General features: G+C 43.2%; 2 protein-coding genes across 11 annotated transcripts in view; one reads left to right on the top strand and one right to left on the bottom strand.

Annotated features, from left to right (window-relative positions):
• LOC143212864 (uncharacterized) overlaps nucleotides 1-26,905 on the top strand; it is a 93,813-nt gene that overhangs the window by 58,804 nt on the left and 8,104 nt on the right. For 2 of the 9 annotated variants that reach the window (XM_076432117.1, XM_076432123.1), the window contains exon 1: nucleotides 25,807-26,832. The exons of 6 other annotated variants lie outside the window; for them this stretch is intronic. In XM_076432117.1, coding sequence (XP_076288232.1) covers nucleotides 26,773-26,832 — 60 coding nt within the window. In that variant the 5' untranslated portion in view covers nucleotides 25,807-26,772. Of the gene's footprint in view, nucleotides 1-25,806; nucleotides 26,833-26,905 lie in introns of those variants that run through there. One more of the 9 variants, XM_076432118.1, reaches the window with a different exon arrangement.
• The window catches only part of Cep290 (Centrosomal protein 290kDa), a 79,576-nt gene continuing 76,963 nt past the window's right edge, over nucleotides 24,293-26,905 (bottom strand). Inside the window, exon 25 of one of the 2 annotated variants that reach the window (XR_013009797.1) lies at nucleotides 24,293-26,481. The gene's annotated coding sequence lies outside the window, so the exon portion shown is untranslated. The remainder of the gene's footprint in view (nucleotides 26,482-26,905) is intronic. The other variant, XM_076432095.1, reaches the window with a different exon arrangement.

Consider the following 26,905-nt stretch of genomic DNA (forward strand, 5'->3'; position numbering starts at 1 on the left):
ATACTTCATCAATTCTTCAGAGGTATTTGAGGGTTGAGCTGTCTTTTAAATCATTCTTTTTTGGCTGTACTTACATTGGCTACATGGTAAGAACAAGGACAATCGTTCATTCAATCATTCAAACATCCATACCAGTGCAGAAAAAACAACATCCCCCGCAAGAATCTCCACAAACTTAATACCAAGAACTCTGCAAACAACCATGAAGCCGAACTCGGTAGCCACCCGCCGTCTCTCTCGCGATCCACCGTCAGCCTCGACCTCAAATAGGTCACTCCCACCATCCCATTCAATAACCCCAATTTATTAAAACCATCGTCGAATTCGCTGAAACTCCATCGTCATTGACAACCTACCCTGTACAATCTAGTCATACCTGATGATCCCCCACCCGAATGAAAAATCAAAGAAATAAGACTAAAGAAAAAAAAGAAGAAAACAATGCAACCCGGGTAAGACACGCGACGAGCTGACAGAAGCTCCGTTTCCCAACAGTGACGTCGACTACGAGGCTGCGGCGGGCGGAAATTTCAATTAACTTTATGGAGGCCGCGATGTAAATTGCGTAGGGGTCAACGCGTGTCGGTAGACTGGGGTCAAAGTGAGTGGGAGAGAGAGAGAGAGAGAGAGAGAGAGAGAGAGGAAGGGTGCTGCTGCTGTTGCTACTGCCGCTGCTGCTGGTAGCACTGCCGCTTAGGGGGTGGCAGTCGTAATGGTGGTGGGACGGTCGGTGGTGGTGGTTGGCGTTGGTGGTGGTGGTGGCGAGTTCAGGGGTGGTTAGAGGTGTAGGCACGGTCCACGGCCCCGTGGGCATAGGGTGGCGGGCAGAGGGTCGCTGGTTGGATGGGTATTGATCAGCCAGGCGGCCAACAAGACGCCTTTGCAGGATACCTACTGTACCCACCACCGCCATCAGCCAAAAGGGAGCGAGAGAGAGAGAGGGAGAGAGAGAGAGAGTAGAGGACCTGCACACAATGCCAGGACTCCCTGTGTCACGTAGCAGCCTCGTATACTCCGAGCGTGGTTCCCCTACACCGACGATGGGCCAACATAAACCAACCCCACCATCCATAACATCACCCACAACAGTTCCCCTACCTCTCTCTCCCTCTCGCTTCCGCTCTTCTAGCCTCCTATCCTCTTCTAGCTACCCATGCTCTTTCCTCCCATGTCTGTATCTCTCTGTCTACCGGCACGCGAAGTTCCAGAGAGAAAGACAGGGAGAGAGACTGCAAAGAAAGCTAGAGACGGAGGTACAAGCGTGATAAGGCTCGCCAGGGTAGCGTAGAAGAGGGAAAGGGAAGATTTTCACGATGTTACTAGCCAGCCAGCCAACAAGACGCTCTCTCGCGGAGAGACGGCATTGTACATAGCGCGAACCCGGATCGAATATACACCACCACCACACGGTTCGACATCATATACCCTACGGACATAAACCACCGCCGCCGCTGGTGTCCGTGAGAGACCACCTACAGAAACGGGTCTCTCCGAGCGAGAAAGAGGATTAGAAGGATAAGGAAGGAGGGAAATATTTCGCGATGCCAACTGGCTACCAGGCCTAAGCTATACTGTACATCGTCGCGCGTACGCCTATGTACATACGTCCACCGCTCTTGTTGGGTACCTCTACGTAGCATTATGATCGCCTGGCATGCCGCACAACGTTCGAGCTGAACGTCGTCACCTGGGTGGATTGAAAGAGGACCAACGAGACCGGTCAGCATAGATAAACAAAACATCAGAACCTCTGTCGCACTCGAGTTGTTTAGAGGATTGCCGAGGCGAAGGGCGGTTTTGCTGGCTAGCTTACCTATTGGGAAATCCATTAAAAAGTTTTCAGTTAACCTAATGTCTCTGATCGACGCTAGTCACCTAGTCTGAGGAGTTCTAGAAATGAAGAAGAAAGTGTAGTACTCCCCTATAGGAGAGCATTATCCCACTAGCTTGAGAATTCCCTGTGGCAGTCGGGCTGCTGAACCTAAGGACGCTTCTACTAGGTAGCCTAATGTCGCTAATCGACGCTGCACGCGTCTGACGAGTTTTAGAAATGAAGAAGAAAGTGTAGGGACTCCCCTGTAGAAGAGCATGGTCCCGCTAGGTTGGGGATTCCCCGCGGTAGTTGGGCTGCAGAAGTAACGACGCTTTTCCTGGCTACCCTAACACGTTTGTTGTTGCTCGTCTAGGAGTTCAAGAAATGGGGAAGAAAGTTTGGAAGAGTCTAGCTTCTCTATTGGGGTTTCCCATGGTAGCCAAGCAGGACTACCCTAGATGTCCTGCAGTATTCTATATCGGTCTTCTGTACCTAGTGTTCCATAGCCGCCACCTATACAGTCAGACTCCCACGCTGAAGATTCGCGTGTCTTCTCTTCGCATTAACGAGGAGGAGAGTCGCCGTGGAAGAGGACAGCTAGGTGTGTATATAGGTGGAGAGGTTTATACGGTTGGACGAGAGGATGAAGGAGGGAAAATCAGAGAAGGACAGCAGCTCGTAGGAGAAGGAAGAAGACAGGTGGATGAAGCGAGAGAAGGGGGTGGGGTAGTCCACGTCGACGCCACTGGCGCGACATAGTGCCCCCGATTACGATATATATCCACCCTCACTCTAACCAACCCTATGCTTCTGCCACCCACACGCTTCGATCTCTCCTGCTCTCTACACCCACGCCACCACCCTATTTTCATCCTCCTCCTACCTAGCTAGCTAGCTGCCTCTGCTGCTGCTGCTGCTGCTGCTGCTCACTCTCCCTCCCCCTTCCTCTTCCTCTTCGTCAACCCCATCTCTCCCAGCTACCAACACGCCAACCATCTCCTACCCTTTTACTCCTCCACTTCCATCTACGAACTAAACCCCGTACCACCTTGTCTCTCTCTTCACCACCACTGCGCTTTTACCTCCATTCCGCAATGCTCGGCCTCAGGGTTGCTCTCCCGTTGCCTCGAGGGGGTGAACCACGGTGTGATGGGGTAGGGGGTGAAGAGAGAGGGAGAGAGTGGTGGACGACTCTCTCGGCACCACTTCGTCCACGAAAAACGTGTATATACGTACCGCGGGAAAAGAGGGTGCTTCTGCGATGCCGTTTTTTCGACGCCGCTCCACCCCCCGGACAATGCCAATTTCTGACTAACTTCGGAGAACTGCGGAATGTTGTCAGTGACAGGTTTATTGGAAGTTGATGTAACAGTCTCGTAGGACACCTAGGTGCAATCTGATTAGGAGAATAAGCAGAGGGATGATTTTGATGTTTAGGGATTGTTCTCTGAGTTTCTTCAAGTTTGGAGATTTCTTTTTTGAGTTCGGTTCTCTTCGGTGAAGTTAATCTATGGTGTAGATTGGTTTAGTAGATTCCCTGGTTGCTTTGCTACTCGGTGTTAGGTTTGAGGATTGTGTCTGATCCCAGGGAACTTTACTTGGGGTGGTGTAGGTGGGAAGATTGTTGTCTGAAGTAAAGTAGGTTACTGGCAGCTGCTGGGTGAAATTGGTGGAACTGTTTCTGGGATTAATCGAATGTAGAATATGGATCGACGACTGGTCAAAATTAACAACAAAATTTTGAATGTTTCGCATGAAAAAAATTTTAAAATGTAGCACTCGGAACCAGTACACACCCTTGAAACATGATCTGAAAAAAAATTATATAACTCACGTAATCTTGATCATTTTTACTTGAAAAAAATAATAGACGTACTTCAAACACCCACGAATGTATGCGCAAAATCCTGATTCGGGTAGCATAATAGTTCTTCCGGAAAAAATTTCTAATCATTACTTGAAAATGACACTGAAAAAATCAGTACACGCTCTGAAAGGATGATTTATAAAAAATTACACAGTTCACATAATCTTGATCATTTTACTTGAAAAAAATAAGAGACGTACTTCAAACACCCACGAATGTATGCGCAAAATCCTGATTCGGGTAGCATAATAGTTCTTCCGGAAAAAATTACTAAACATTATTTAAAAGTGACACTGAAAACCAGTACACGCTCTGAAAGCACGATTTATAAAAAATTATACAGCTCACGTAATTTCGATTATTTTTACGTGAAAAAAATAAGAGACGTACTTCAAACACCCACGAATGTATGCGCAAAATCCTGATTCGGGTAGCATAATAGTTCTTCCGGAAAAAATTACTAAACATTATTTAAAAGTGACACTGAAAACCAGTACACGCTCTGAAAGCACGATTTATAAAAAATTATACAGCTCACGTAATTTCGATTATTTTTACGTGAAAAAAATACTAGACGTGCTTCAAACACCCACGAATGTATGCACAAAATCCTGATTCGGGTAGCATAATAGTTCTTCCGGAAAAAATTGCTAAACATTATTTTAAAGTGAGACTGAAAACCAGTACACGCTCTGAAAGCATGATTTATAAAAAATTATACAACTCACGTAATTTTGATTATTTTTACTTGAAAAAAACACTAGACGTACTTCAAATAACCAAAGATAAATGTACGAAATCCTGATTGAAGTAGTCTAATAGTACCTCCGGAAAAATCGTTTCCTAATCGACGTCTGATGAAATAAAATTGCACGAATCGGCGCATCTGCAATGAGTAGCGATCCGATATTCGTCCCCGAATAAATTGTGCATCAGTATAGCTCGGGCCAACGGTCGATTATGCGACCGCTCCTCGCGAGACATCTTGCGCAGCACGTATCCAGGTACAGGTGCTCGCAACAGGCGGCTCTTCGAGTCAAAGGTGTGCTCGAATTCTGCCGCGGTGGGCAGCAGGAGCCAACCAGGCAACGAAGCAAGCAGCTCGTGGCGAGCATACCACACCTTCAGAGAGAGGACTCGCAACCAAACCAGCCATCCGGGGGCACGTGGACAGTGTCTGTCGAGGATATAGACTGTGTGCCGGCGAGAAAACGATGAGGAGCGTGCGAGAACGGCAGGTGGGAATGCAGCGTGAAACCCGGCAATTGCCTCGACGCTTTATCGGCACGTGTCTTTAAAAACACGTAAAATAATAAGTCGAGCGGGTGGGGAGAGAGACAACGGGTGAAAACGGATCATCCGTTTCCGCGTCTCGAGCACTCGGACGACGGACATCCGGATATCCAATTACCCAATTCGGGAGGGAGCACGCGGAGACATCAGCTCGAGGACATTTGGCTGTCGACCGCCCATCGTTTCTACTAGAAAACGAAAATTTTAGACATCGTTTCTACTAGAAAACGAAAATTTTAGACATCTTTTCTACAAGAATTTTTCAATAAAATATGATTCTACGCTGCGAAGAGATTTCATGCATTTATATAATAACAAAAACAACGAAAAAGACGATAACTTTTTTTAGAGCAATTAGTTTACTACAGGAATGTGAAAAGAAATTTTTTCAGAAATTGCAATTGATCGGAGAATTGTAGAAAAAATACTAAAAGTTCCATTTTACATTTTTATGTGGGCCTTTATTGAAAATCTAAAAAGTACGTTTTGTAGATCTGTGTCAATTAAACATAACCTGAAAATTTCGTCAAAATCGGTCGACGTTGCAATGAGCTGCAAACGTTTAAAGATAGTAAGAATTGCAGATTTTCATATTTTTCGGCCTCTAACTGCAATAAATCTAAGGATTCTTACATCTTTCAATGCCTGCCGTTTCTCCCCGCATCAACCGATTTCGACGAAACTTTCACAGTGCATATAATTGGCACAGATCTACAAAACGTATTTTTTAAATTTTCAATATAGGCCCACATACAAAAGTTTTAGTATTTTTTCTAAAATTCCGATTAATTGCTATTTTTGACAAAATTTCTTTTCACATCCTGTAAAAAAGTTCAAATCGTATAGTACAATATTAAAAAAATTATCGTCTGCTTTACAGTGTCCGAATATTCATTAGTTTCACTGTATATGTATAGGATGTAGTCTGGTTTTGAATGCCATTTTGTTATCATTTTTCAGGAATTGTTTCCAGGAGAACTGTGGAACCTTTCGGATTAGGATTTTGCAGACATATTTATGGGTATTTCGAGCACGCACACTATTTTTTTCAAGTCAAAATCATTAAAATTATGTGAGTTATATACTTTTTTTGTAGGGTATGTTTTCAGAGGGTGTTTTGTTTCGAGTGCCATTTTGTCACTGGCATTTAGGAATTTTTTGCAGGAGAACTGTTGAACCTTTCGGATTAGGAATTTGCACATACCTTTATGGGTTCCTGAAGTACATACCGTATTTTTTTTTTAGTAAAATTACGATATTTATATATATATATATAAATATATATATATATTTGTAGGTTATGTTCAGAGAGAAACATACATAGTGGGCTCCAGATGAAGAAAGACAGACAGAGAAGATTCCAGAGCGAAAAAAAAACAGTAAGTTTGTCAGGTAAAAAGGATAAAAATTACGAGATTTATATATATATTTTTATAGGTTATGTTTAGACAGCAACATACAGAGAGGGTTCTAGAGAGAGAAAGAGAGTCGGAGAGAGTTGTGGAGGGCGAGGGACAGCGAGAGATTGCGAATAGGACTGGAAAGAGGGGGACGGAAGGTGAAAGAGGGCGAGTTCGTCTTTTCCTTCGGAGAAGCGTCGTGGAACGGAGAGAATCGCGAGGTTCCTACCATCACTGACGGTAGCATGAACCGAGAGAGGATCGCAGAGAGGGAGGAAGAGGCTCTGGAGAGCAAAGTGAGCGTGCGAGGGAGAGAAACTCGGCTTGGAGTGCCGTGAGTGAGTGACTGAGGGAGCCTGAGAGCGAGATGGGGACAGACGTTCAAGCTGTTCACAGGAGAGAGAAAGAGAGAGAGAGAGAGGAGAGAGGGACAGGGAGGGGAGAGAGACAGCCAGAGAAACGTTGCGGCAGTCTAGAGAGAGAGAGGGACAAAGAGGGAGAGAGGTGAGGTCCGCCGCAAAATACAAGTTGGTAGGATATCGACCAGCCGGAAGTCTGAGTAGTTGTTGCCATGGAGACGCTCAAGTCAATTTGACCTGGGCCAACAGTCACCGGCATACTGATGCACGATATGCCATCCCATTATTCATATGGTTTTTACACCGTGGAACATATTTCGCGGGCCGATACCTCCAAGCCCGTGGACACCACTCGAAACACGGAGAACGCGGACCTCCAATCGCACCCGCCACTTCCGGTACCCGCGTTTGCTCGCACAACTTCAGAACGGAGCTATGCAAAAATTCGGGAAGTTTGTTATTCGCTGGAATTCTACTCGGAGAAGATTTACCAATTTTTATCGACCCCTAACTCTCCTCTTACGCGGTCCTTTTGCGAGTTTTAATCACTTCTGCGTAGCCATTCCGCGAGTAGGTGACGTCAACCCATAGAATGTTTTTAGTAACATTCTTTTTTTGGTATAAGTGGACTTGCTGAAGATTCACAGACTTTTATTATACACCTTACGCATTTTACTTGCCTCCACAAGCCACTGAAAGTACAGCCAACCCTTCCAGCTTGACCACCTTAAATATCTTTGTTGTTTTTAAAGATACGTCAAATGTCTGAAGGACAAAGTTGAATGGTAAAATGGGGCTGGTACGATACCAAAACAATTTTTGTTTTTATGTAATTTTTTTTAGAGATATGAAGGTCACCTTCATTTTTTTTAAATGGAATAAGGTATTTTTTAATACAGCAATCGATGCAGCTGGCCATTCGTTATAAAAAACTACTAACCTATGTATGTCGAAAAGTTAGTAGTTCAGGAGATATTTCAATTTAAATAACTCTAAAACACCATTACTGTCGTACTAAGACGTTAGCGTTTACTTACTTGCGAATCCGATAAAGTTTGCTACATTACGCTGTCGAGGAATATCAGCCCCTAAATTGCGACTCTGTACAATAGCGAGCTAATTCGATTAGAATCAATTCGGATCAGTTTGTGTCTCAAACTTATTTTCCAACGCAGAATTCTGTTCGTAACTTTCTTATTTTTGATTGTTTATTTATGAAACCTCCACTGGCACACGGGCGGCTCTTTTCCGGTTAAAATGATATCCCACACGATGCAGTTCGAACTGTAATTGTTTGCCTAATCCACGATATAGTGGAGCCTCGACTATCCGAACCAGATCAGACACGACGTCTTCGAGACGATTTTAGAACGTGTTCCAGTGGAAGTTTTGCAACGTTCGAGGGCTTGAATGAAAGGTGAAGAATGGCGCTGTGTGATAGAGGTGGTCACGTTTAAAAAGTCAACAGAACCAGATTACGTACTTGTGTAACGTCTTACTACGACAGTAAAGGTGTTTTAGAGTTATTTAAATTGAAATATCTCCTGAACTACTAACTTTTCGACATACATAGGTTAGTACTTTTTTATAACGAATGGCCAGCTGCTCATTCCATTAAAAAAAAATGAAGGTGACCTTCATATATCCAAAAAAAAATTACATAAAAACAAAAATTCTTTTGGTATCGTATGAGCCACATTTTACCATTCAACTTTGTCCTTCAGACATTTGACGTATCTTTAAAAACAACAAGTAACAGGGTTCAAACAAATCAAGTAACAAACAAATAACAGGGTTCATGGGGTAGGCAGTTTTTGGAAATTTTTGTAAAAGAATCAGATGACTGTCTTATATTGAAATTTTGCAGACATATTTTCCATCGTTTGGAGTATACGATAGAATTTTCCAAGAGTTCAAATTCCCCGAAGAGGGGCATATTAAAAAAAGGAATAGTTCATTGACTGATCCGATTCTGGTCGTCCTGTTGGTCTGAAATTCAAAAACGAAGTAGCAATTGAATTAGTATGCATGTAGTTCTCGCTCGAACGAAAAGAAATTATAATTTCCAAAAATATAGCTGCGATATCAGTTCCCAAAAATACAGCTGCACTTAAAACTTTAAACAACCTCCTTCCGAAACGGAGATCCATATTTCATGAAAACTAATGGATCGATGAAACAGGATCTGAATAGAATTGTCTAGTTCTTGTTCTAAAATTGTTATTTTAACCTGTTCATGTTTTGTTGATAAGAATGGGATGATTCTTACTCTCGCCATCACATTATTCCTTTTAAATGGCATTTTTAAAATACATTAGGATCCAGATTTATTCTTGTATTCATCATTGTTTTAAAATATTCTAGGAAATGCACATTTTTTAAATTGAACGATAGGAGCATTAATTCTTGAGACACTTCCTTTTGTTTGTAATCGTTGTGACGAATGGCAGCATTATTTCTCGGATTCGCGACGAGCACACTCGGTTCTCGGTTAATCGAGCCGCGTGCAAATACATATATCCGTAGATTCGCGCAAGGATCGAACCCCAACTGAAATAGCACCGGCTCGCAATACAGCATGTTTTGATGTATAATACTATTTCTGCATTTGTTGCTTAAGAGAGCATGGTCCAAGTATCATTTTGCTTATTGTCCAAAACGAAGGACCATTGCTGTTAAAAATAGAGAGAGAGAGAAAAAGTAAATTTCAAGGTCAAAAGGTCAACTGTTTTCTTTTCATCGATTAAAAAATTTTGTTTATTTGCCTAACTGATTTTTCTTATATTATATTTTCGATGTATTTCACGCGGAACGAAATCATTTCCAACGTCTTCATCGATAACACATATCTGACCATAATTATGGAAGTGGTCTAAAAGTGAAAATGAAAAAAAAATGAGTTTATTCGTTAATTTCTTGTGCTCTTCGTCTAAACTGTTACGTTTGTGAAATAAGCGATACAATCAATCAATTACAGCTCTCCACGGTAACGATTACAGAGGCAGTAGTGTCCGAACGTGTTCAGTGTAGGTGACTGTACATATATTGTGTTGGTGGCGCGCCGGCGTTTTCGTGAATCGAAATAGCGTTCGTTTTTACGCGGGCCTGACAGCACTTGGTCACGTGCTTCGTTTAATGGAACGTTCTACGAGTTATTTCAAACTTATGTGTCATGCATTCTAGTTGCGTATAAATATAACCGGCATCGACGACGTGCGCTCGTACGCTGATCACTCACACAGAAGCGACTCCTCGCGCGAGTATGCGAACAAAAATTCTGGGTACTACGTTCGAACAAAAAAATATACCCTAGAAATCATTCAACGTTTGTCACTTCCCACTTTCATTCATATATTGCCGTCCCCGCTGATGAAATTGCTTTCTTAAGCAATTAAACAGTCGAATTTGTGACGCCTAAGCGTTACGAGGCTGAGGATATTCATTTCCCATTGTATAGTCAATGAATTATTTAATTAAAAATTTTCACGATCATTTGCTTAACATTAATTTTATTTCCTGCGTAGCCGATTGCACCTTCAGCTGCAGTTAGACGGACGCGGCAGTCAAAGTGTTGAAAAAAGCAATATGTGCAGGGTGCCTCAAAAATTTTGTACACCCTTGACAGGGGTGAATCCTGAGTTTATTTGAAGCAGCTTCTTCCCTTGCGAAAATGTTCTTTGAGGCTTCGTTGAAGAGTTATTAGCGAAAAACGTTGACCAACTACAGTGCCGCTGCCGCAGATAGACTCCGCCCTCGCGACAGGCCCCGCCTCAGTAGCCGCGCTCTGATTGGCCCGTGTTTTTCGTTGATAACTCCTGAACGAAGCCTCGGAGAAGTTTTTCGCAAAGGAAAAAGTTGCTTGAAATGACCCGAGGCATCAGTCCTATCAAGGAAGCGCAACATTCTCGGGTCACCCTGTATACGGAGAATTCGCGGGGAATAAAATTAGACAATAAATTGCACGATGTCGGTTTCCATCGCGGAAAGCGTTAAATCGGTATTTTTGTTAGCCGCGAGTTATAATCCCTTTGGGGAAAAGGGAGCGAGGGCGTGGGTGGATGGAAAATCGCGGTTTACAATGGGGGGTTTATTCACCGGTCCGCGGGCGCTGTTAGGAAATTTATCTATCGAATTAATTTAATATAATGAGCATTATAAATTACTTTCGCCAGCTTGACACCTACACGAATTCTGAAAGCTAATTACGTCCGCAACGGGAAATAATGGAAGCCCCTCCCGAAAAGCTATTCACCGCAACCCCGGCCCCCGCGTCGCGGCGTTACACGGTTTGAAAGCCTGGATAAATTAGAATCGACCGAGATGTATCCGCGAATCGTGTTGAATTAGCGGATCGTTCACTCGCAATATGGCCGCGCAACAAAATTCCCAAGTTCTCCCGGTTGGAAAGCGGCGGAGACAGGTGCGCGGCGATACGGGTTCGAAGAATCCCACCCTGATGACCTGATTTACTTCGCGCCGCACAATGTCGATCGAGCCGCAACTTTTTGCGCCGTACCACCACCTTCGAAGGGATGGAGCCCTGGCAGGGACGCGTGGCTGTTGCTCCTCCGATTTTCCACCCCCAGATCGCGCGCTGCGAATATTCTAAGACGCTTCGCGTATTTGTTTGCGTTTCCAGACATTTCAAGGTCAAAAGGTGATGCTTCTTTTTTTTTTTATTTCTTTTCTATAAATTTTTTAACATAACCAATCTGATTTTATTTATATTATATTTTCATTTAAAGTCGCATGGAGTTCATACGTGTTATTGATGAAGCGGTCACATATTGAAAATAAAATATATAAAAATCAGTTACTCCGACGAAAATGTTTTTTAATAATTTTTAGGAGAACGGTCGAGTGTTGACCCACGGTTTCTTCTGCACTTTTTATCCTCGTGTTAAGCAGAATCAGATGCGATAAAAAAAATGAACGACCTTTTGACCTTGAAATTAATTTTGCTGTTATTCCGAAGAGATTTTAATCTCGAGATCGTTGATGATAACGCGGTAATAAGGGACTGGGAGACGAGATCAGGATTGAGACGTCTAGTATGAGAATATAAGCTCTATCCTGGATCTCGGTTCTGGGTATGAAAGTTTTACGGGAAAGTTTGCACCCTCCTGAGGACGCGTCAACCTTGCCGCGAGACCAGACGCTCAAAAACGAAAAATGTATCCGAATACCACGGAATCCCGCTATTTTTAGGACAACCGCGGCATCGAGTTATAAGACTATTTCGAGAAAGAGAGGTGCTTCGACCCTCCGCCGAATCACGCCAGTCTACACAATCAGTCATCCTCCCTCGCCTCGTCTTCAAAGTTAGGCTCCCTCCCTTCTTCTTCTTCTTCTTCTTCTTCTTCTTCTCCACAGGCGAGCAGGAGTCTGCATAGTTCGAGAAGTAAGGGGTAATCCCCACCCTCGGTCCACCCCCGTTACTTCCTCGTCTTGTTTCCTATGGAAATCCCCCATTCCGTTTTGTAGTTTATCGCTTTTTCCCAAAACAGTTCCTTTCCGACAATTTTTTATACGCGTATACGGTTGGTTGGTTTGCAACCCTTCAATGATGAATTATTTTCATCGAGGGTGCTTGAAGCTATTTATCATTTAGCAATTTGTTTAAATAAATTTTTAAGCTGCTTGTTATTAGACCTATCGTTGTTCTTAATCGTTCAACCCTCGCTCTTCATTTTACCAACTTTGTTTATTATACAGGGTGAACAAAAATGCAATTCCTTGAATTGTTAATTATTGTAACAACTGTCACTTTATTATTTTCGATTTGGTCACTGCGTTCCTATTCAACCCTTCACGATCGTAGCGAAAGATTGAACCCTTTTCAACCCTACAACCCTATTATGCAGGGGTAGTTTTTCAATCGATCTGTGATGACCATTTTTGAAGGTCAACGAACATTTATTCTGAAATTAATTTAATAATTGCTTTTTATCAAATCGCGGTTTTGATACTTTCGGGATTTAATCCTGTGATTATGTCTTGCGGCCGATGGTAGAAACGAATAATAAATGTTAAATAATACGACGGGAACGTTAACGAACATTTCAACTTATACGATAATAAATGCCGAATAACAGTGAACGTACGTTAATGTAAAATTTCAGCTTCTCTGTAGTAATATAAATACAACAGCGGAGGATTACCTTTCGTTGTTCAAGTGTTATAATTATTATTTCCTGGAATAAATTACTATGCAGGTGGAATAAAACTCTGGCGCGCATATGCTTCTCACTGGATCGTAATTTATGTACTTTTTTCATGGAATTATTTTTCAAATACCCAGCACGGTCACAAAATAAAAATGTTGTTTAATCGAACTATCCTTCTTGAACTATTACTAAACATATTTATTCTACCAGTCGTATTTATTAAATTTCCAATATGGGCTCGTATAAAATTTACGGAACACAATTTCTAGTGTTCGCTATACAGGGTGAGTTACCTAACGTTGCCACCTCAAATATCTTCCTTGTTTTTAAAGATACGTCAAATGTCTGAAGGACAAAGTTGAATGGTAAAATGGGGCTCACACGATACCAAAAAAATTTTTCTTTTTATATATTTTTTTTTAGAGATATGAAGGTCACCTTCATTTTTTTGAATGGAATGTTGTATTTTTTACCATATGTCGATAGAATATCAAATTCTGAGTATAAAATTGTTGACCTTCATATGTCCTAAATCTAATAGTTGACGAGATATTATCGAAACAAGTTTCTTTTTTCTTTGGATAATATCTCGTTAACTATTAGGTTTAGGACATATGAAGGTCAACACTTTTATACTCAGAATTTGATATTCTATCGACATATAGTATAAAAAATAGGACATTCCATTCAAAAAAATGAAGGTGACCTTCATATCTCTAAAAAAAATTACATAATAAGAAAAATTTTTTTGGATCGTATGAGCCCCATTTTACCATTCAACTTTGTCCTTCAGACATTTGACGTATCTTTAAAAACAAGAAAGATATTTGACGTGGCAACGTTAGGTGACTCACCCTGTATACAGGGTGTCCCACGTAACGCTTTTCACGATTTTTCGTGCTTGAAAGTCGATCAGTTTTCGATTGGCTGTACATTGCAATAAAAAAGTTCGAAAATTTTCTTTTTAATTATCGCCAAGGCCACCTTCATTTTTTGAAATGGTACTTCAAGGTCATCCGAAGGTCATGGTATACTAGGTCGTTGAATTCGTCTTGGTACGGGCTATAATACTCTTAAGTCAAAAATACCATGTGCCATTTAAAAAAAACGAAGGTAGCCTTGAGAATACTAAAGAAAATTTCAAATTTTTTTTTATTGCGACATATATCCAATCGAAAACTGACCAACTTTCGTTGAAAATATTTTTTTGTCAGATTATCGCAAGTACTTGAAAAATCGTGAAAAGTGTTACGTGGGACACCCTGTATATTATTTTATAAAAATTACAAGGCTGAAATTACTTACATTTCTCACAATTTTTCTAATAATTTCTAATGGAAGCACCTTTATAATTTCAATAATCAAAAAATAATGAATTCGAAAATTGAATAAAGAAAATGAAGACTGTCCGAATATTATTGAAAAAAAATTAATAATTAAAGCTGCGAGCGGTCCTAAGCGTCGTCAATTATACAACCGTGAAAATGGTCGGACATTCGAGGGTTAATTGCATTAGATACCGTAATTTCGACCTCGAATCGCCACTCAAATCACAATGTTTGTCTTGTATATCCGGCCTCGGCGAAATCGACCTCTCCACCCCTTAAATTGCTCATCGCCGGCGCTCGTCGCACATTCGAGAAAGTAATTTTCGTTTCGGCTATTCTATCACCCTCGAAACCCACCACCACCCCTCGTCCCACCACCCCGCACACCCCCTTTCGAACGAATGATTACATCATCCACGAGGGGATGCATCATTCTCGCACCCGGGGCCAGGGGTGGATTAACTTGATGCGCAACCCCGTCACCGAAATTCATAATCTGTACAGGCTGGGCGAGAACCATATTCCCCCCCATTCCCGACTAGCAAACTCTAATATAAAGAACTCGAGATGCTATCGCTTCCCGTACTGTCACCTACCTATTCTATAAGCGTGACGCGACACGAGCGGATAATTCAGCGTGGGCGTTATGCTCCTAACAAGCTAATCCCTTGATCTTCCGATTCTTCGTTAAGTGTCATTCTTTGGCGGTATGCAGGATTTTCTTTCAGGAAAACTACTGGACCTTCTGGATCATGATTTTGCATATGCATTTGTGGGTATTTGGAGTACGTCAGATAATTTTTTCAAGTGAAAATAATCAAAATTGCTTGAGTTATATAATTTTTTATCGAGCATGCTTTCAGAGGGTATACCGGTTTCCAGTGGCATTTTCAAATAATCTTTAGGAATTTTTTCTGGAAAAACTATCGGACTTTCTGCATTAAGATTTTGCACGCATATTTATGGACATTTGAGGTACACATGGTATTTTTTCTAATGAAAAACAATCAAAATTGCGTGAGTTATATAATTTTTTATAGTTTTAAGGGGTTACTCTGATTTGAGTCTACAACCCCTTACGTTCAAGGCCACTTGAAAAAAATGGGTAAAATTAATTTGTCGAAGTTCACCACCAGAAAACCTTTACGTGTGAACCCTCAGGCGGAGGTGTCCGGGTCAACTGTGACCCAGAGTACCATTAAGTACCAAATTCGTGACAATAAAAATTTCCAAAAAATGCTGGCGTATGAAGTTCAACGGAATTTAGTACGATATTTATGTATTTCGGATCTAAAAATGCTATTTAATGAAAATAGAATTTTATTTGGTACCACTTTCTTAAAATTCGTCTACAAAAATCGAAAATTCCACGAACATGCGTAGTCTAGCCGTGAGGGTCATCAATAGTGTATCTACAAAAATGGTACGGCGCCGAGAGGAACCCAGGACGAAAATTTTAGGCAACTATTGGCCAACCGTCCGCTATTAATAGATGCATAGCGGGCTATCATTAGACGGTACGGGGGCCGGTAAAGTAAAGTTTGCCATTGACAGCGTCGACACTGATCTTCAAAGACAGCTTGACTCGATGACACAGCCGATGACGGGAATCGCTTTGATGTGGCGCGGAATTTAGTTCATCGAGTGGCTGGCTGCGTCGACTTCCAGAAAATAGATGTCGCGCAGGAGAGAGACGTCCAGGCGAGAGAAGAAAAACACGTCCGAGTATCGAAGATATCCTCCTCTGTTTACCTAGGGAATTCCTTCTCTCCATCTGCGTCGATGCAAACCTTTCAACGGATAGTTCGCTAATTTCTGCGATCAAAGTTCGAACAGATTCACGATTCGCAAATAAGTCCAATTTATCGCTGTATCGAAAGTCTCGAAATAAATCTCTAGCTGGACCATGTGCGCCAAGCGTGCTCATTTCGAAGACATCAGCAAAGTAGTCCGAAGTTTGAAGTCGCCACTTCATGGTGCATCGAAGTTTTAATGAGTTGGACAAATTGCTCGATTGCAAGCTTTTTTAATAATCAGCCACAAGATCACCTGGATCTTAACTGGTCATCTTTTTAGGAGATCGATGGCCAGATCGATGAAGACCTGATCAATACTGATCATCCCCTAACTCCGAATCTGGGTGTCGTTGAAAAAATCGAAGACATCAGCAAAGAAGCCCAAAGTCCCCACTTTATGGTGTATCGAAGTTTTAATGAGTTGGACAAAAGTTGTTTGACTGCAAGCTTTTTTAATAATAAGCCACAAGATCACCTGGATCTTGACTGGCCATCTTTTTAGGAGATCGATGCCCAGATCTATGAAGACCTGATCGATACTGATCATCTCTTAACCCCGAATCCCGCTGTCATAGAAAAATCGCGACTGTTGGATAGCCGGTGGTCCTTCCTGAAGCAAGATCTCGATCCGGCGCTCTTTGCTTAAGAAACTATTAGGTTACCGAATAATTCATGCGGGATCGCAACCCGCCAATCCGGTGGCGCTTGCAGCACACGACGACGCCGAATCCAAAGTTCGCGGGGTCGTGCAGGATGCAAGGCAGAGGGTGGCAGAGGCTAACACACAGAGAGAACGGTGTCCTGGTGGAGGGGTTGATAGGGTTTGCTACCGAGGAGAGAGAGACAGTGATAGACGACAGGGTAGCAAAAGGGTGACCGAGAGGCTACCACGTTGGACAGGGATGGAAACGTTAAAACTGAGAGCGCGTATACTCTGTTGCCAATCTCTCCCCGACACCCTATATCCTGTGGGGGACATAGCCACCCCGTTCGCCCCATAATCGTTTCTCTCGTTCCGCACACTCTCGATAGAGGCCCTCAGTTGAACAGAGGAAGGCGTCAGTCGAACAGGGAAAGACATACTCGAGCGAGAGCGAACATAGATGAAGACAGAAAGAGGACGCGAGACAGAGAGAGAGGTGGCGAAGGAAGGCTGCGAAAAAGGAAGCCTGAAAATGAAAATACGAGAGAGAGGGAAAGAGTTGGGGGTAGGAAGAGGTATGATGCTCGGGTAGAAAAAACGGGGAAATGAAAATAGAAGGGAGAGAGACGTTGCAGAGGGAGTGCGACGGGAACGTGGAAAAGGAAACGGGCTGATGGGGGTGAAAAGGAACCAAAGGGAAACAGAGGGAGCTGAAGAGAGTCGGAGGGTGGCTGAAGGAAGCCAGAGGGAGAGGCAAAGTGGCAGAAACTAACGGCAGAAAGAAAAAAGGCGTTCGTGAATAGAAGAAAAATAGGAATGGGAGGATGGAGATCGGAGCGAGAACGACGAAATTAGCACAGATAGAGAGAGGATGATGTTCTGGAGTGAGAGAGAGAGGATGGAAGAGAGACAGAGAGAGAGAGAGAGGAGAGCGTAAGTGTATAGCTACCGTCCCGACCCGACCTCTCATCCCCATTCCTGTCTCCACCTCTCTCCATCCCCCTAACCTAACCCCTCATCTCCACCCGGGGGTCCCCTTCTCTCTCCACCCACCATGGCACAAACCACCCACCTATCCAGCCCACCGACCAACCATACCACACAGTAACACCCCGACCGACAGATCAATACCTACCAACTACCAAGCTGCTCCCAGATTATCATTCTATCCGTCCACTTTGAACGGCCTCGAAAATCGAGTGACCGGTGGTAGACGGGTACATACACTACCGGACCCGGTGTGACGTTTAATGAAAATGCGGATTGGGAAAGTGTGTCATGGAGGAGCTAGCCTGGGGAAGCGTATGGGGCTGGCATGGGGGCTACAGAAGAACGAGGGAGAGAGGAAATGATCTGTGGATCAGTTGGAAAAGGAGATGCAGCAATCTGATGACTCTAGAGGATCTTCGTTGTTCAGGTTTAATATTTGTTCACCGTGTTTTCGATTGTGCGTTCGGGAAGTATCTGAACCTAGACTTTGGGTAGTTTCGGTCATCATTGGCTTAAGTTTGTTGACTTTTGGTCTTCTGGGTCATCAGACGGGTATAGATAGACACTTATGGAGGATCTTGATGGTCTCAACCACGTCTCAACGTGACACCTGTCTTCAGCAATCGCAGGCTGATCATGTCTATGGCAATTGCTGAAGACCTCAGTCCAAGAAGTTTCGGCGAAGGGGAGAAAAACCTGCCGTTTCGATTGAGTGGAATCGATACCCAGGCGCCGATCGATATCGTCCTAACACAGTCGCATCTCCCAAGCAATCTCACCCCTCATGCCACGGTAATGCTCACTTTTGATCGAATGAATATACAGGGCCGCCGGTGGTCGTCATATCGCGTCGCTACTATTTTAACGGCGAAGAGTACATCGAATGATCAGCACACACACACACAGAGAGGGAGACACCTGTTGCTCTTTAATTTGACGTAACGCGTATACGATCATAAGGTCGTTCGGCTTTGAAAAATTGCCGGCTCATTACGGACGGGGGTGAGGCGCGGGGAGAAAGAACGAAAGCAATAAATACGCTAAAAACTTTCCCCGCGGATAATAATTCTCTCGCAGCGGCGGCGGCGGCGACCACCCCCGGTCGCCTTTGTCTCACTTATCCCGTGCGTTGATTAACTTAAATGACCCCCGCGATAGGAAAAAGAGCCGATCCAGGGATTTATAAACCGATTTCCTTCGGTCGCTGATGAAATCCCCAGACCCAATTACTAACAATCGAACCCCCTCATCGAATCATTTATCAATTGATCTTTACGCAAAATATACTGTGGGTCGCACAAAGTGGTCGTACACCCTTTAAAAACGAATAACTTTTTCCAAATTGGACACAACTTCAGTTTTTTTTGTGAGACCTTAGAAAAATTAGTTTACTAGCTAATGTGTAAATAAATTCTTTTTTAGTAGTGTAGGTCACGATTTTTAAATTTTTTATCTGCGCCCGTAATGAAAATATGTATAAAACATGTATTTTGAAAATCTAAGTAAGTTGTGTACATGTGTACAAAGTTAATTGATCGAAAATAGTAAAAATTGTAAGTGGACTGCGGATCTCTATGCATTTATGGGTCCTAAAAATTTTCAAAAATTGTTAAAATATAAAATTCCACAGAATTTAGTACGATTTTTATTGATTTCGGAACTGCGAGGACCACTGCCATTGAAAAGCAGATTTTGCACGATTCCCCTTCCTCAAAATTTGCCTAGAAAAATTGAAAATTGCATAAACATCCGCAGCCTAATTGTAAGAACCTGCGATTTCAAAATTATCTGCTAAATTCAAATATTTTTACATCTTACTATGTCCATAGCTTTTTTATGCATCGACCGATTTCAATGAAACTTTGTAAAATATTTAAAAATCAACAAACCTCAAAAAACTTCAAGCTGTTGGATGCAATTTTGGAAAAACTATTCTAAAAATAAATTGTCCATGTCAATTCCACGATCGGGAAGCTAGAAAAAACAGCATCAGCTAATTTTCAGGACACCCTGTATACCCAAAGAATTGGATTAATTTTGACTCCGTCCCCCAAACCTAATTTTGAAGTGTGTCTATCTATGCTATTAAATCAATTTCAAGGTGTATCTACGGGGTTGATGGTGGTGGAAGCAGGAATTGATGATATCTCCTAACGATGGAATAGTCCCCCGACCTTTTTAAGTAAGAAGTCACGTACACGTGGACCGCAGAGGCGTCCCATTATACCTCACGACCTCAAGCATATCCTGGGCAAGGACGTTTCGCCGGGAGAGACGCTATACGTCACTGACGGACGTCCAACGTCACGGGGGCGCCTCCGGTGACGTCAGTGGCGTGCTAAACTCGATTAGAGTCGCGCCAGCTTATTTTACGCCCACGCGTTTTCGATTCGAACGCTGCGTTCCCCCAACTCTCCGCATCTACCGGTGGCCATTTTGGCGCGAAAATGTTTCGAACTTTTCACATCCGACCCTTCGACCTCTACAAACATTTGCTATGTCATAAAAATTACATGGTCGCAACTGTTGCGTCCACTGTCAGAAATACAGGGTGGTTCTGGGAACTGGGACAAGTTGCTGATCTTCTTAACGTAAAAAAAGATAAAAAAATGATACAGGACAAAATCATATGTCATAATACGTCCTAACTTCCCATGACCTTATTTTTTATCCACCAGATGCAATTGCACTTTATTCTTCCATGCAACTCAATGTTTTTGTTAAACCAATCGATCCCTTTTATTATCCTGCGTACAAAAGTACTAACCCAAGGTCATCGAAATGTCCATACTTGACGAGATATATGTCAAATTTGTCAAACATGATCTTCGGCAACTCGAGAGCTTCCGTTTCATGCTTCACGAGTGTCGGTTCGCGTGGACTTGACGCTTCATCGATTCGGACAAGGTGTACCGTCTTCTAAATGCAGGTATGTCAGCAGGAAGCCATCTGCGCGGGGAAATGGTGACGCGTGTTAGGTTATGTGACTTCGGTGTGTCACATTGTGTGCCGTTGCGCAGGCTAATCGCGAGAAGCGTATCCGTAAAACGAGCTATCATTATGAGCGACCGTGTGCGACCGATCGTGAGGTACACCGTCTGCATGGTGTTTCGGTGTTGCCGAAAGGACGACGGGACACCTTGAGGTCGTGGCATGCGCCACGATAGGCCACGGTGCAGCCACCGGTGCATGCACACGCGCGTGGACTATACCTGTGTTGCGCTGCATAGTAGAGGGGAAGGGGGTGGGGGTGCACTGAACGAGGAAAAAGAGAGACAGGAGGAGCAGAATCGGAGAAAGAAAGAAACAGAGCGAGAGCACAAAACCCCGCAAAAAGGAACGCGAGTAAAGGTGACCGACAGAGCAGTGGGAGCGAATGCGGAGGATGAGCGGGCAAAGAAACAGTGAGGAAGAAAGCCCCGATGGAAGGGGAGATAATAAAAGAAGGGGAACTGGAGTGAAGAGAAGAAAGGCGGAAAAGGACGAGTTGGTTGAAGGAAGAGGGAGAGGCAAAGAAAGCGCAAAAGAGAGGAAAGAGAGATCCTCTCGCAAGGCGTTCGGTACTACGGAGGGAGATAGAGAGACCGGTGGCATAAATCGGTCGAAGGGAAAACTTTTTGGGCGCGGAGTTACCAGTCAGTATCTTCGCCTGTATGTACGTACGTACACATATGTGTATGCGGTTTTATCTGGCGGTACTCGGGGATGTTGCGGGTTGATTTATCGCCTGTCGTTGCCATGGAAACCTCGGCGTGACCGGCTTGCGCGACACCCTCATATCCGAGTCGACTCTCTGCTTCACCCCCTCTCTTCAATATTATCCCCTTGTCTCTCTCTCTCTCCTTCCTTCCCGTTCGTCGCTCTCTCAACGAGCACACTCATTCGTACTCTCTGTCAGGTTCTGTCTGACTCACTAGCTGCCTCATCCTCTCTCTTTCTCTCTCCCTCTTTCTCTATTACTTCCATCTCTCTCCGACGTCATTTTCTCCCTCCTCCATCTCTCCGTGCCTCTCGTTCATCGTTCTCTCAACGAGCACACTCTCATTCGTACCCACTCGTTCATACCCTCTCGCGTTCATCCTCTACATCCCTTTCTCTCTAGCTCACCATCCACCCAAGCCATCTTCCTCTCGTTCGTCCTTGTCTCCTCTCTTTCCTCCAGCTTTACTCCTTCGAATACGTACATTCGAACTCTGTGTCCTTATTGCATTCCTGCTCTATTTGTCTTTACACCGTTCCTCTTACAGCCTCTCCCCTCTTCGTTCATCCTCGTGCTTCTCACCTTCTGCCCCCTATCTCGCTCCCACCACACCCTCCTCCAACTACCCGTCTCTGTCCCACCATCTTTCACCTCGTCCCCCTTAGACAGCTATCTCCCTCTTTCTTTTTCCATTCCACTTTGTACCCGCCGCCGTCGCCTCCCACCTTCGCGTCTTGCGTCTTCTTTCTTTGTTCTTCCTTTTCCGGATGGAAACTCACCCACGCCTCGAGCCCCACCTTCCTCCTCTTTCCTTCATATCCACCTCTTTCTCTCCTCCGACCTCCCCGACCGCCCTTTCCCTCACCGACACCAACACAACATCGTCATCGTCGTCGTCGCCGTCGTCTCTCGCTTCCTTCAGCATTCCCCCGACCACTTAGCCGACCTACCTACCAGCTCACCCTCTTCCTCCTCCTCCTCCACCCTGGCTTCCACCCACTCTCATCTTCCCTTCGATATGCACCCCACGCTGCTATCAGCCTCTACTCCCACGCGCGAGCTTGAAACCCCCCAGAGGAACGTCAAGGAGGCGACTACCGTAGAGGAGTTCTCTGCAAAGAACGAGAACTCCGCTCGCTCTCCTCTCTCCTGTGCCCCGAGACTCCCCCGAAACACCCCTAACCCAACGCACACACAGCCCCCTAGTCTACGTGTAGCTTTCGCCTGCTTCCGACCCGGCACAGTCCGCCAATCGAGTGTCGACTGGCTGCTGCTCCGGTGCACGTTTGCAGTGCTCCTGCTACTGCTGCTGCACTGGTTAGGCGATCGTTCTGCACGATCTAGATAAAGAGCGTTATCTAACCGTGTGGCTAATTAACTGACTCTTCGCCGAGCTTGCTTTGTCCCTCCTCCACCTGAACTATCGTCCTCTCTAGCTAATGGTAGACTTCTTTCGATCGGCTGGACTAGGTTAGGACACTGGGCTAGAACGCTGACCTCTCGATCAGGTTAACCTGCGCCCTTTACGGTCCACGCGGCCCGATTGCTGGCCGTCTAGTCTGTTTGTCCTCTAGTCTGCTGGCCATCTTGTATTTGTCCTCTAGTCTCCTAGTCATCTAGTCTATTAGTCCTCTAGTACAGTGCTCCCCAACCTTTTCATCGCCGCGGACCGGTCGACGTTTGATAATTTTACCGCGGCCCGCTAAGGGGAGGGGGACGTTGATTGTTTATATTTTAGATTGTTTTGATTCAATGATTTTAATTTAATTGTATTTAATGTTCCTTGGGCGGCCCGGTACCATTTGATCCACGGACCGGTACCGGCCCGGGGGTTGGGGACCACTGCTCTAGTACGCTAATCATCTAGTCTGCTGGCCATCTAGTCCCCTAATCTGCTGGTCTTCTAGCTACCAATCTAGACTTCTTTTCCTAACCTAGACTGAGGTGAGCACATTGGACAAGGACTCCATCCTCTGGATTAGGCTAACCTGTATAGACTATAAGGATTGATACTATACTTGGGCCCAAATAAGAAGGTACTTGTTCTGCGCATGTTGTTGCGCGTCAGCCATAAAATTGATGGCGTCAGCCAATGATCGCGTGGTCGGCGAAATACGAGTAGGAGGATTAGCCAATGAACGAGTTCCGTTACGAGTCATATGCTCAGTAGAGTCTTAAATTCGTCGGCTAGTAAGTACCTTCTTATTTGGGCTCAAGCATAGAGAACTTAAATTCATCAGATTATTTTGTCGCAGCAATTGCTATCAGATCTACAAACATGTTTGATAGATTAATTAGATCAAGTCTCGCGTTGTAGATCAACCTACAGCACTGTTCAGGTGTTTATCAAGTGGGAATCCCCTAACTTCTGAATGAGATTCCCGGGAGCCTAAGCGGTTTGCTATCTCTGTCGATAACATCCTCGAGAGCTTTGGATAGGAATTATCAGATTGGATACTTGGAGAATTATCATTTTATTGTAACTGTAGGTAGAATAGAAGAAATCGATGTAGAATATGGCATAAATACTGTGACCATATTTTTGCTAGAGACAGCGACGTTTAAATTAACCGATGATTAATTAAATACACTATGGTGCTCGCTATATTGCCGACAGTAGCTAACTCCATGGATATTTGATCGTAGGATAGAACAAAGAATTTGTAAATAAGCTGAATGTACAGATTGATAGTTTTGTCAGGAGTTGGCCGTTCATTTCCATAAAAATGGAAAAGTTCAACTTAAATGTCGATCCCTGGCAACCCGTTGTCCTTCTCTCTTGCACTGTTTCAACCTAAATGCGTGACTTTTAAGGGGGATCGATTGGCATATGCGGGCCCAATTAGAGATTCTACGGAGAATTACGAAACCTTTGCCACCCACCCCCCTCCCCCATGATTAAATTGCTTTCTTGAAAGACGAGTTTCATAACGAGTTCAATTACTTTCACGAAGAACGTTCTCTGTTGCTAGAAAACTTGCTCGGGCACACACCTACAAAACAGTTAATTGCAGAGCCGAAGAATTTCCGCAATGACAATCTTTCCTGTTGTTAACAAGAACTGAATTTAATTAGTAGAAACTACGAAACGCTTCTTTACGGTGTTTTCCATAATGTTATATTTCTCAATAAGCATATTTTCATAGTTGAGTCTCCTGACGACGAAAACAGTAAACTATAAAATAATAATTCAGTTAGTTGTAACGAACTGTATCGATTAAGCAGCAAACACCATTATTAAACAGTCACTTTTATCAGTTGTTAAAACAATCGTCCGGAGATTATGCTACATTATCAACGTTCGATAACGAAACTGAAATATCGACGTTGCTGGAAATTAGCAGATTACTCGCGCCATCTACCTAAATAGAACAATCAATTAGCGAACTACAGAAAACTGTGACGCAGAAGCTCGAGACTAGAGTTTACAGCGTTGCCAGATTTAAGAACGCTATCTTGCAATTTGACCTTGAAATCTTCAGGTCGTTAACAGTGACCTACTCGATTTATCTGATTTGTGTCGTGTTTAGGCTCGTTTCAATCGGGAAATCATTTCCAATCCATTGAAAATGCTTCTGCAACGTAATTACAAAGTACGACAATAATTTATATTGTCAGGCTAATCCATTTAAAAATTAGAGTTTAAAAAATAAGAATGAAAAGATTTTCGCAGATGATTTTGTATTACCATTAGCTGTGCGAGTGTAATAAATGGTAGTGACGAGTGCCTATTAATTTCTGCTAATTTCTGTGCATGATTGGGTGCTGGCAAAGCAAACATTCGAAAACGCATATAGGGCATCAATTATGATTGAGTTGCGCCTATGACCTTTCACGCAGGACTGCTTAAAGTTACGTCAATGGTGTGCATTGTACGAGAGAGCTGACTGGTTGGAAGGCGATAGACACCACGTGATCATGCTACCAATGACGCCAGGGAATACCAACGGGTCGATAACAATGAGACCGACAACGAAGCCTCGGGAATATTCTGTTTGCGTTGGTCCAACGCCCTTACACCTTTTCTTATTCTCCGTCCTGTTGTAACAAATATTTTCTACGCGAATCTCTCAATTATATTCCGTTTATCTTACTTGCGTAAATACATCGACAAAGTTCCCTGTACACAAAATACAAGTTTAAGCTAAAAGTAATCAGAAATTGTGTAACTGGCTAATTAGAGGATAGAACTTTGTTGTTCGTTATGCTTTTTTAATAAAAGTTGTACGGTAGTGTTGGTAACATTTTTCTGGTTAAAACAAGCCCAACCACGGTACAGTTCGAATTACATTTACGGGTATAATTTACAATGTTGTAGAATCTCGATTATCCGAACTAGGTCAGACAAAATCTCGATTTTAAAAGGGTTCTTTGAGACGCATTTAGAATGTGTTCCCGTAGGAACTTTTGGACGTTCGAAGGCTCAAATTAAAGCTGGAAAATAGCACTTGATGATACAGTCAGTTAGGTTAAGAAATGAGTACGAGATCTTATCAAAAATTTGATGAAATTCAGCAGTCAGCTCGGACGACATCAACGAGATTCATGGGTATCTTTGAGACAAGTTTGGAATGTGTTCCCGTAGGAATTTTTGGACGTTCGAGGGCTCAAATTAAAGCTGGAAGATGACACTTTGTAACAGGTGTAGTTGGGTTTAAAAGAAATTGCAAATCGTGTCCCGATTTTGAGGGGATTCTTCCAGACGATTTTAGGATATGACATGTGATTATATGTAGATACGGTCGAGTGAATAATAAAATGCAAGTGGGATTCAATTATTTATGCGATTAAAATTATGTATTGCACTATAGAGCGTGCAATGTGCACGATTCGAGCAGGCTGATAACGTTCATTTTCTTTACACGATTCAATTACGCCAGACAATGGTTGGCTATCCAGAGCTATGCACAGATGCAAACCAGGTTGCATATAATTAGGGACCGCATGGAAAATAGAACGACGCTTGTGCTTTTGATATGATAATTAACAACGTGACCACGGATTTAGGTTGTGCGGACATAGATATAATAAATACCGATCATAGTCGAGGTTGGCATTTGGCGCAGAGTTGACATATTCTTGCGTGCTATTCTTCGGTCACGTTTAACAGCTGCCTTTCCACGAGCTGCAAATAGTAATGAAACAACAACAATGTAATATTGATGTCAAGAATTATTCATTATTTTAAAAGTTCATATATTTTTGTGCAGTTTTGCAGTTTATTTGAGGACGACGTAAGTTTTGCATACATTGTTTCGGGACACAATGTTTCAGAACGTGTTACAGAAACTGCCGAACAGTTATACTTTAGGTTTTTTAATACTTCACAGTCTCGGATGCTAGTATATAAGCTGACTGACAAATTCGTTGGACACAGTGCTCGTGCCAGTGAGTTTTCCTAGAGCAAATTCTCATCATGTTGTGCTTCAGCACGTGGATTACTTTACTGATATTGATCGGTTCCGTCTGGTCACAGGTTAGATTTTCTGCAGTTATGTTTCGATGTGTTGGTATAGATAGCGTTTAAGAAATTCAGAGGAAGAATTCAT

The sequence above is a fragment of the Lasioglossum baleicum genome, chromosome 10 (assembly GCF_051020765.1).
Source record: "Lasioglossum baleicum chromosome 10, iyLasBale1, whole genome shotgun sequence".
In the NCBI taxonomy this organism is placed as follows: domain Eukaryota; kingdom Metazoa; phylum Arthropoda; class Insecta; order Hymenoptera; family Halictidae; genus Lasioglossum; species Lasioglossum baleicum.